Consider the following 12,016-nt stretch of genomic DNA (forward strand, 5'->3'; position numbering starts at 1 on the left):
ACAGAATCCTTGTCCTCTATCAAAGTCCAACAAGAAATGTCACAATATAACTTCTAAATCTAAAAGTTGGAAATCTTGTGACTCCTTATGGAGGGCGAGACTTCTTCTATTTTTGACCAAGAGGAAGAGGGTGTTGATGATGATATGATTTAAGAGGAACAAGATCAAACTATCACTACTCATCAAACTCATGAGGACTCAACGAGAATCCCAACTCCCCCAACAGATAGACAGTTGGGAAATAAATATATTTTTTGGGGGTGTTTTGAAGCATGTTCATGAATTGACATCTTCTGACATCTACAACTTATAACAAAAAATTGATTACTACAATTTTGGCCTTCAACATTAACTAATAAAAAAATATTAGATATCTTCTTTCTTTTAAATCATTTTTAATTTAATTTTTTCTTGGAAAAACCTTTGTCTCATTTTTATAACATTTGTGTTGTTCTTTACCACTTATTTAACTTTCATTAATAACCCAATCAAATTACATTTACAAACACTGTATTACTCCAATTAACATGTTAAAATCCATTTGAATCACTTTTGTTGAAAATTTTCAATTTCAAATAATATTAAACGATATACTAAACTGGAAATGGATTTATATCTGCATATTCAACGATATCTCATGAAACCAAAAATTTTGTTTCAAAGAAATTACATGAAAATTAAAAAAATACATTAAAATTTAAAAATTTGTAAAAATACTTAGAACATGAAAATATAAATTTATAACATTTAAAGAAGTCCGAATTTCGTAGCAGTTTAATGACTATGAACGAAATTCCCGAAATATCAAGCCAAAAAAAATCTTTCGTTGTCCAAAATTACATGACTGCTGGATCAGATAGAATATCATGGGTCTGCAGGGCCAGCCATTCCCTCGTCACCAGAGGCAGATGCAGTGTCACTAGTGTCTTCGCTGTCTTCCTCGTCCTCTTCCGAAGAAAAACTTATTGGCCTCCTGTATCGAATACAGTTCCTCTCAAAACTTCCTGGCTGCGCGTATCGACGACAGTAGTCTAAAACACGCAGCCAAAGAGGGGAGAATGATAAAGATAGGCGGATAGACATAAAGAAATGAATGATGAAACCTAAATAGCATACATTTTTAATTCAGATAAAAAGTATCAGAAAACATTTTAGAATATATTTGTAATGCAAAGTGAGACAAGGATCGATGAATTTACCTTTCACCTTCTCCTCATAGGCCGTCTTGTCACGGATCATTAAGGCCCCAGCTTCACGATTTAGAGGATCATTTGCATTAGGTTCTAATAGAAGCTGAGGAAGATACATTTCAAATATATTCACCAGATCTGCAAATGCAATACAAGAAGTAATCAATAGATTGACAAAAAGATTGAGCATAATAATCGCTGTAAGCATAGATGAAAAACCAGAGGCTCATGAATCACGAAAACAAACTCGGTTTGAAGAAATAATGAAGAAAAGTTGTCCGGTTAATCTGATTATTTCTTCCTTACCGATAACTGAAGACCATTTGTCCTGGTCAAGAATGTTAACACAAATTTTTCCCATTCTGAAGTGCCAAGAAAATGAAAGGGAGTTACAATAATAGCAAATTATTGTAAAAAATACATGAATCAAATTTATTGTTAAACAACTTTGAGTAGCTCACAGTAAGATTGCCTCTGCAGAACACGCTATGTCTTACCATTCATATACATGAAACACACATTTAGGAAAGTTAAAAGAACACCTTAGAAAACACGCTATGTTCTAATCTAAAATTAGATTTGAAATTTAAACTATTACTCCATTAAAACATTTCTTCATTAATCTCAACCATTATAACGTTTAAAATGATGAAATAGAAGAACTAGGGTGACACAGCACTACCCGTGTTTTGATTCTCCCAAAAATTTTCAGTTTCTTATGTTTGAAGGGATAATTAGTCGAGTGCTGAACTTATGTCTATTACAGATTTGAAGAATATCCAGAACTATTTGACCTCTCTCATTACATAAATATGCATGCCCTGCATATCCAGTACAGAGAAATGGTCTGGGAATATCCTCTGCATTTGGCTATTGGTTGGGAATGCCCGTTGTGACATTTGATGTTGAATGACCATCTCTTAAAGTTCTTCTCATGATAAAACAGGGGAAGAGAAACAAGAAGTAATATTGGTGGAAACTGTTGTGCTCTTGTTAATGCTGGTGTTGATCCAACGCTCTTTTGTGTTTCGTGGCATATGCTTAAATCTAGCGATGTGTCTGTTTATTAATACTTACAAGTTTTGGTGTAACAGCAATCCTAACTCCAACAGAAACCTCTACCATCTACAATCTCAGAAAAATTCTCAGAAGATCCTTTACACCTACAATAACCTCTTCTTCAATATTTGACCAGAAAATTAGGAAGAACAAAACTTTAAACCGAAACAAAGAATCAGATATATGAAGTGATAAAATAGTAAAGTATTTTGCTAGTTTGGAAAGGGTACTTACATGTTACCGCCAATGTTGGGATGGTAGATCAGATTCATAAAATATATAGCGGGTGGTTGGTATGGATAATCAGCTGGTAATTCCACATAAACCGTCCACTCTCCACCTTGGTAAAGACCTAAGATCATGACAATAGTGAATTCTGTTTAGCATCCAACAATCACAGGGAAATAACCAAGCTAAACCTTACAAAGTGAAAAGTTCAGTTAGAGATTTCAGGATTCGAAGGATTTAACAATATCAACATTCATAGATAAACCCAGAAAAGTGAGACAAAAGCCTGAGTAAATAACCTATACACAAAATGAGCTGTGCCAACTCTAATTGTTCTGTTGATAAGAAATAGAATCCAGAAGGATTAAACCATCTAAATAAAAAAAAATTGAGATCTGTATAGAGGAGTCCATAAGTTTGGTCATCTTCTTATTTTGAAAACTGAGTAATTTATTTTTAGGAAACTTTAGCAAATTACTTTTTGAATAATTGTAACTAAGAGAGTCCCTTGGACCCAAAAGAAAGAAAGAAAAACACTGGAAGTCTAACTTACTGTCTGGAGGTCCCTTGAACTCCACATAGAACTTACTGTTTGAATCATTTACAGTCTTCACTTTAAAGTCTTTCATCATACTGCCCATTGACAGACACTTTCAATTTAGCCAGCGCAAACTTCATATGATATCATCTAAAAATTGTTATGAAGTCCCAATAATTGATAACGCTTGCATTATGTTATCAAGAAGGAGTTGGGAAACCATGATATGACAGTAACCCCAAAGCATAACAGATACCCAGTACATGAAGAATACAAAAGAAATTGACACTGAAACTTACAGAGCCATGAGATCTGTATCCCTGCGCTTGGCTCCTGATGCATTGGCCATGGTATTCAATTGAATTCAAAAAGTATTGAATGCAAATACCCAACAGTGCCTTTCATTAGTTTATTTTCTGTCTTTGATCGTCCGAGGTGTTCAAGATATTGTTGGCGCGTGCAGCCTATAATCCACCCCAGCAGCTTCTGAGAGCTCCCGAATAAATCCTGTAGCGGTGGGATATAAATAATAAGTTATCCGTGGGTAATGTTATAAACACAAGGGAGAAATGAAAAATATAAGAGGAGACGAGCCGTTAGAATCGCAAGCGATGACATGCGAACACAATGTGATTCAAACTGTGAGAATACATATCAAAATTGTGGTCGAAAACTAAATATAATTATCTTTAAAATAAAAATTTAGCCGTTAAAAAGAGGAACTGTCATAATCAGGGAGCTGTCCAATCTAGGAAAAAAACGTTTCGTTCATATAGTATGTGTGTTTTTAACAGCTTCTTTACATTACTTCCTATGCTTCTATTTCTATAGTATATGTGTTTTTAATAGCTACTTTCTTTACATTTTTTCTACTTCTATTTCTATGCTATATGTGTTTTTAATGGAGTTTTTAATGGAGTTAAATTGTCAAGATGGCCAAAAGTGACTGGAATTTGGGCAAAAAAATTTCAAAAAATCTTGTAGAGGCAGTGTTTGAATCATGTTTTTAACGGTGGAAATGGATCCAGCACCATCAAAAGCTTCTAAGGCACTTAAAATTATGAAGTTTGACAGATTTTAATTGGATTTAGAAAAATTCCTCGATTTTTTCAAAATATGATTGGAATTTCCATAACTTTCTGGGCAAAAAAACATAATCGTGTTTTTAATAGCTTCTTCCTTTACATTTATTCTATTTCTATTTCTATAGTATATGTGTTTTTAATAGCTTTTTCTTTTACATTTCTTTTATTTCTATTGTAATTGAAATGTTCTTACATATAAATCTAGTCCCAGAAATTGTTTGCCTACATATCTTCTATTTCTATTATAAGTGAAATGATCTTACATACACACGTTTCACACTTTCTGTCACCTATTCAATTTTAGCCTTACATATGCCTCAAAAATTACAACAAAGATAGTGTAGATTGTATCAAAAAATTAAAACATAGTCACCTGTGAGTAGTTTATGCTACTAGCATTAACCATAGCAGATCTACATCTCTCTTGGGTAGTAGATTTGCAATCCTATTTTTATCCCTGTATATATGGTCAAACTAAATATGTTGGAAGGTGCTTACTAGATTTCAAATGGACCCTGTATATATGGTCAAACTAAATATGTTGAAAGGTGCTTACTAGATTTCGAATGCACTTCATCCATTTCAGTAGAATGGGTGGGTTGAAACGAGTGTAGCCCTTCACCCATTATATGATGCCTTCAGCGTCTCCATATACCTATATACTCTCAATACTAAGCCATTTTGCTGCTATAAGAACTCTCCATAAAGCTATGATCTTTGCTTTGTTGTTTGTAGCATGTCTGCCTTCCCACTAGAAATGGAAGAATTTACTTGGCTCAATGACTATGACTGCTCTGCATCCACACTCTCTCCTATTGCATGCTCCATCAAAGAAACCCACAAGGAATTCTTGTCAAATGTCTGTGTACTTTCCTAATCCATCACTTACATATCTCTAATAAAAGACATAAGGGAGTTAACGAATTGCAATGAAACCAAGAAAAGAAAAACACTAGATAAGACCTCTGCAATGCATCAAAGAAACAAACCATTGTAATGCTCAATCAAGGGCCAATTTTGAAGTAGCCAAGAACGCCGACCAAACACCAGTCAATGTTTAACCCAATAAAAAATCCTGTTGTAACATGTAAGCAAGTTATAACTCACAAAACTACATTAAAAAATAAAATAAAATTATTACCTTTGTACATAGAGTGCACAGATCCCTATCATACGATCATCACACTTGTCTAATCGCATTATAATGATCTGGTGTATGGTATTTACATATAGTTATTCAAGGCATAATTTGAAGGTGAATTTAATGTGGCATCATTTGTTAATTAAATGCCTTAACCCGAACCTTAGATTTAATATCCGAAATATCGAGAAGGGTATGTGTTTTACAGTTGGGTCTCACCACCGCAGACAACTGGGCGTCTAGCGGTTGTTGATTTCACAAGGTTTGATCCAACGACAAGGAAAAATTAACAATTGGTTAGGGTTCTTCTTGTGGGTACCCATGGTTTCAGATTGTCATTTGTCTTCTGCTCTCCTTCCAAACCATGCTCTGCAACCCAAACCATTGCTACCTCTGGTGAGGGTCAAACCACTGAAATCTAGGTGATTTCTCCACCAGAGATGCAGTGTTCATGGTATTGTTCCTTGCTTCCACAGTTCTTACTTCCGCCGTGGGGATCTGCAAGGGGTTTTGACCTTGTGGTCTCTTCAAATCTCCGCAGAGTTTAGAATTCTCACCTGTACAGGTAAATTGCTTACAAAAAATCGTTTGTTTTCGTTTACTGCCATTACTAGAAATCCATGTTTTTTCCCCTCTTCGTTTCATAGTTGTATTTAATGCTAGTATCCTTCCACCGAAAAACTTCTATGTTCTAGGAAAATAGTGTCTTTGGACTCAAATCTTGACGACGAAGTCTCAGGGTTTCGGAACCCCAAAACCTCCTTACACAGGTATTTCGCCACCTATTCTTCTTTGGTTTGCAATTACGTTAACAATACTGGTATAAATATAATCTCTAAGAATTTCTACCCTCTGCTGGGGCTGCCACTTGCAAGCACACCTTCACAGGGGTTTCTGATGGCAACTTCCCGACTCCGATATCCTAAACCCCAGGTGCCTAATTGTTGCTTGCGGCCTGTTGGCATATAGAGTTTTTGAATTAGGGTTTTTAGGACTTCATTTCCGCTATGGAACTATCTTAAATGAAGCAATGGTTTTCTTTTAAAGTCCCTTTGCCTTTTGGTCTAAATCTAAGTTCTCTGCGGGAAGGGTTCTTTAAGTAGTTACTACGTAAGGCATAAGAGGCCTTGAATGATATTTTTGTTGAACCATCTCTGTATAAATTTCCAGTTTGGCTCATTAGTAAGTTTAAAGTTGCTACAATGAATTTTCTTTTTGTATACAGTCCTAGCGACATGGTTGTTATAAACTTGTTATGGTAATATTGAATCTTGTTCTATTCGTGGTATTATGGTTGTTGGAGTTTCGCTATGTTCATGATTGTTACAGTTACATTTGCACAATATTTTAATTTGGTATGCAATCCTTAAAAGTTTATATAATTCGATAAGCAGTAATTAAAAGTCTTCTACATATGATAGGCTCTCATTTAAGCATAGTTCGAGTTTTATTATGCTACAATTCGAGTTTTATTATGCTCATCGTTCTTATTTTCTACAACTGATACTTCAGTCAACATTTGTTGTTTATCTTGCTTTAGAATATGTAAGATCAAGGGAATCCGAATTATCCAGCTACGCACAACCACGTAGGGGATTGGACTGAGTCGCTGCCTAGGCGACAACTCAGTCCTAAACCTTGTCCATGGTCCTATGCATTGCCGAAATGTCTTTAGAGTTTCACCTTGTCTTACTTAAAACCCAATTTTATCACACAAAACGTTACTGCACTCCTATTATTCGGTTACTTCTCAGATTCATATTGCATGCAATTTTTTTCTGGGTTTATTGTTCCTAAATTCCGAGTTCTAACAGTATTTCCCATTTGTTACTCTAGTTGGCTACGGGGTTTATTAGTTTTCCCATTTCTCTATTTATTCCCTTTACTTTCTAATACAATGTTTATGCTAACACTAAAATAATACCCATTCCCCACCAATCTGCAACAGTAGAATATAAACAGAAACCTTAAGTATTTTCCAAACCACTTTCAACATATAAACATTAGAAAAAATGAATTCTAGAATTTATTGATACAATTTTCACCTTAACCTTAGTGAGTACTCATCCATGCAAAAGTACAGGTTAAAGACCAATCACAAATACTTATCTGTTCTCTGAAATTTCCTTGAATTCAACAGGGAGAGACCTTCTCCTCCCAACCGTAAGAAGGGAAATAACATCCTCTTCTACCCTCGAGCTTCCACTCCAGCATAGCGGGCAACATTTCTTATTAATTCTGAAATCAGGATACAGACATCAGGATTATAGTCCAGTCTTCCAACCTCTGATTTCTTTCCGTAACAAGGTGATCCACTAGTTCAAGACCAACTCTGGACATTCCTTTCGTTACCTTTCCTTTTTTTCCAAATTAAACCCCCTTTCTTCCACTGAGATCTCTTTTTATATCCGGGAAGAAAGGTATAACTGTTTTAACTATCCCTAACTTCCTAGAGGTTGGAATCTGTTTCCGGTCTCCCTTCTTGAATTCCAAAAATTTCATAATATGATAAACAAAAAGAAACAATATTATTAGTACTTAAATTATTCATTTAGAATGTCATTGGGCTTCCAAAGTCCCATTTACCAACAAAGTAAAAATAGTTTTGACTGCTAATTGGAAGATGTTACATCTTCCCCCCCAAGTAGAACACTATCCTCGGTGTTTTACTATAGCCCTTGAAACAAAAAAGGATAAGCTTGTCTTAGTAGACTTTCATCTTCCCAAGTAGCTTCCTCCAGGCTAAAGTGCTTCCATTGCACTTTAGCTTGGGTGATAACTCGCTTCCGCAACATTGTTTCTCTCCAATCGAGAATATGCAGGGGTTTTACCAAAAACTCCCCGTCCAGTTTGACCTCTCCAAAACACCATTATTTTTTTTTATTATTATTATTATTTTTTTTTTTTTTTTTTTTTTTTTTTTTTTTTTTTTTACGAGCTATAGTATAACTTCAAATTCACACATACTTACTTGAACTTATTGCCAATTAATAATATGTCTGGCATCATACACATATTTCTTTAAGAGTGATACGTGAAACACATTATGTACTTTTATGTGATGGGGAAGAGCAAGCTGATAAGCTACTGGTCCTACCCTTCCCAAAATTTGAAAAGGGCCATAGTAGCAGGGTGCCAATTTAGCACAAGTACCCCACTGCAAAGTGCTCTTCTTGGGTTTTATCCAGACATAAACATGATCCCCGACTTGGTATTCTTTGAAACTCCGTTTTTTATCTGCATATATTCTTTGTTTGTCTTGAGCTGCTTTCAAGTTTTGTCGAACTTTCTTCACTTCTTGCTCCATTTCAGCTAACATTTCGAGTCCTAGGATCATTTTATCCTCTGGGTTATGCCATCCTGCGGGATTCCTACACCTTCTTCCGTATAATACTTCATAAGGGCTCATCTTCAATGATTCGTGGTAGCTATTGTTATAAGAAAACTCAACCAAATGGAGGTAATCCTCCCATTTGGTTGGCTACTGCATCACATACATTCGCAGCATGTCCTCTAGCACTTGATTGACCCGCTCTGTTTGTCCATCTGTATGAGGATGGTAGGCAGTGCTAAATTGGATTTGAGTACCCAGCCCTGTAAAAAGAGCCTTCCAGAATGCAGATGTAAATTTCACATCTCTTTCCGATATTACTACTTTTGGCATATCGTGCAACTGAAATATTTCCCTCATAAAGATGTATGTTATTTCCACAGCTTTGTAAGTATACTTTACAGGAATAAAGTGAGCAAATTTTCTCAACTTTTCCACCACTACCATGATGGAGTCATGTTGCTTCCCAGTTCTCGAATGTCCAGTTATGAAGTCCAATGTAATCATTTACCACTTCCACTCAAGTATAGGGAGTGGTTGGAGTAGTCCAGTAGGGTGTTGATGCTCAACTTTAACTTGTTGGAATTCCAAAAACTTAGCCAAATATAACATGATATCCTTCCTCATTCCAGGCCAAAAATACCCTTTTTTATTGCAGAAAATAACTTCTGATAACCTGGATGTGCAATATAAGGACTGTGGTGAAATTCATCCAACAACATTTGCTTGAAACTTAACTAATTAGGGACATACACTCTTCCTTTAAAGTTCAGTAGTTCTCGATCATCAATGTTATACTCAGTTGTTTTTCTTGAATTCTGCATCTACATAGTGTGTTGCCATAAAATTTATATTCAAGATCCTTAAGAGCATACTCCTTGAGTTGCTCCGTTAAATCAAACTCCACATGATGATATCGAATTTCATATACATAATGAACTTTTCTCCTTAAAGCATCTTCTACTTGGTCCTTGCCTTTAAGATGCTTTATATCAAAGTCAAACTCGCTCATAAATGTTGTCCATCAAGCTTGGCGTGCGTTTAAATTGGGCTTCTGAAATAAATTAGTTAAACTACTATGGTTTTCATAAGCACAAATTTCTTCCCTAATAAGTAGTGCCGCCATACCTTCAAGGCGTGTATTATTGCAGTAAGCTCTAGGTCGTAGGCTGAATATCATTGTTCATGCTCGTTGAGCTTCCTTGACTCATAAGCCACCATTTTTCCATCAAGATTCCTCCAACTCCTTGCAGGGAAGCATCCGTGCAAATGATGAAGTCCTTCTCTGGATCAACTACTTTAAGAATTGGGGCAGATGTTAACAATTTTTTTAATTTCTCAAAACTGAGTTGACATTTTGCTGTCCACTTAAAGGCTTTCCCCTTTTTCTGTAGAGATGTCATGGGATACACAATCCTAGAGAACCCTTCAATAAATCGGCGGTAGTAGCCTGCCAAACCCATAAAGGACCGGATGTCTGCTATGTTTTTAGGAACAAGCCAATTTAAAATAGTTTTGATCTTTTTAGGGTCCACAACAATACCTTCAGAGGATATCACGTGCCCCAAATATTGTATCTGTTCCTTGAAAAAATCACATTTGCTAAATTTAGTGTAGAGTTGATTCTCTCTTAAAGTTTGAAGAACTATCCTCAGATGCTCCTTATGTTCTGCTTCATTCTTGGAATAAATTAGAATATCATCAATAAAAATTAGGACAAACTTATCCAAGTAGGGATGGAAAATTCCATTCATCAAACTCATAAAGGTTTCCGAAGTGTTAGTCAACCCAAACGGTAATACAATAAACTCATAGTGACCATAACGTGTTCTAAACGTTGTTTTGCATATGTCCTCATCTTTAATGTGGATTTGATGATAACTCGATCACAAATCAATTTTAGAGAATACAGTGGCACCTTTGACCTGGTCAAACAAGTCATCTATTCGAGGTAATGGATATTTGTTTTTAATGGTTAACTTGTTTAACTCTCTATAGTCAATACAAAGTCTCAGCGTTCCATCTTTTTTCTTGACAAACAATACGGGCGCTCCCCAAGGCAATACACTTGGTCAGATGTACCCTTTATCAAGTAATTCTTGTAACTGCATTTTGAGTTTAGTTAACTCAGGAATACTCATACAGTAGGGTGCCTTGGACACCAAGGCAGCTCCAGGAATAAGTTCTATGGTGAAGTCAATACTTCTCTTTGGAGGCAATCGAGGTATGTCTTCAGGAAATACATCAATAAACTCTTGGACAATCGGTATATCTTCTAAAGCTACCAATTTATCCTTCGAGTTGGTATATCCAACCTGTACCACGTATATTTGACAACCCTTCCGGACACATTTCTTTAACTGGTTAGCGGTGATTGACCGCAACTTAATATCTCTTTTGATTCCTTGTATTTCCTGTATGTTTCCTTCCTCTGTGAGGAAATTGATGGTTTTATCTTTACAATTTACTAAGGACCAGTGTCCTTCCAGCCAATCCATTCCAATTAATACATCATAAGAACCCAAGGGTAATATATTTAAATTTACTCTAGTGGGTTGTTTTGCAATTTCTACAGGGCAGTTCTCTACCTTGGTTGTTACTCTACGTTTTTCCCCTGTGGCTAATTGCACCAGCCACGAGGTCTTAAATTTCATACTTGATAATTGACATTTTTTGACTATTCTTGGACTAACATAACTAAGACTCGCTCAGGGTCAATCAAAATAGACATAGTCTGGTTAACTATCTTACCTTCAAATTCTACCATAGCGGGTTGATACTCTGCCTGATGATCCTCCAAGGAAACATTGATCTTGGGTATGTTTTTGGCCATGTCTCCAACCATGGAAGCCTCCTGCACACTTGTTGTAATTCCATTTTTGGTGCACTGAGGGAAGTTCTTGTAGTAGTGGGGTTCGCCACACCCCCAACACTGCAGGGGTGGCTTGGGTGGTTGTCTGACTTTAGCCCTACTATGAGTTTCTGTTGTTTTGGCTTCATCCAGGTTTTGGCTCCACTGCTAAAACTTTCCAAAGGTTCCACCCCCGGTTTTCCTAGGTACAGGATTCATTCCTCCTATTTTGTTATTCTTAAAATTTCTTGAGAACCCTTTCTACCCTCTTTTCCACGACCAGTTCTTACTCCCTTCACCTTTCTGCCGCATTTGCTGATAACATATATGAGCCTTACGAATAGTTTCATCCATTGTTTTGGGATTATCAAACTCTATTCGTTCTTTCATATGAGCAGGTAAACTACTTAGGAAACAATGTACTTTCACCTTCTCTTCTCGTATATATGGAACATAGCACAGTAAGGATGTAAACTTCGCTATAAACTCATCCATAGACTGTTGTCCCAACCATAAGTCATGGAATTCTTTCACTTTCTCATCATAGAACCTTTCAGTCAAGTATTTATCCTTGAAATATCTCTGAAAAGTAT

General features: G+C 36.0%; 1 protein-coding gene and 1 pseudogene across 2 annotated transcripts in view; both read right to left on the reverse strand.

Annotated features, from left to right (window-relative positions):
- Positions 1 to 864: 864 nt before the first annotated feature.
- Positions 865 to 12,016, reverse strand: part of LOC149156617 (ubiquitin-conjugating enzyme E2 4-like) — a 34,122-nt gene continuing 22,970 nt past the window's right edge. Inside the window, exons 5-6 of the mRNA XM_089444807.1 lie at positions 1,200 to 1,328; positions 865 to 1,103 (exon numbers count right to left, since the gene is read on the reverse strand). Coding sequence (XP_089300933.1) covers positions 865 to 1,103; positions 1,200 to 1,328 — 368 coding nt within the window. The remainder of the gene's footprint in view (positions 1,104 to 1,199; positions 1,329 to 12,016) is intronic.
- On the reverse strand, positions 2,480 to 3,515 carry LOC149156618 (ubiquitin-conjugating enzyme E2 4 pseudogene; annotated as a pseudogene). The gene is made up of 3 exons (XR_016262542.1): positions 3,315 to 3,515; positions 3,031 to 3,110; positions 2,480 to 2,601 (listed from the first exon to the last, which is right to left on the reverse strand). The product of XR_016262542.1 is annotated as a ubiquitin-conjugating enzyme E2 4 pseudogene (transcript).

Source organism: Pinus tabuliformis, chromosome 9 (assembly GCF_031772625.1).
Source record: "Pinus tabuliformis cultivar Carrire ecotype Pingquan chromosome 9, CPIR1, whole genome shotgun sequence".
Taxonomy (NCBI): domain Eukaryota; kingdom Viridiplantae; phylum Streptophyta; class Pinopsida; order Pinales; family Pinaceae; genus Pinus; species Pinus tabuliformis.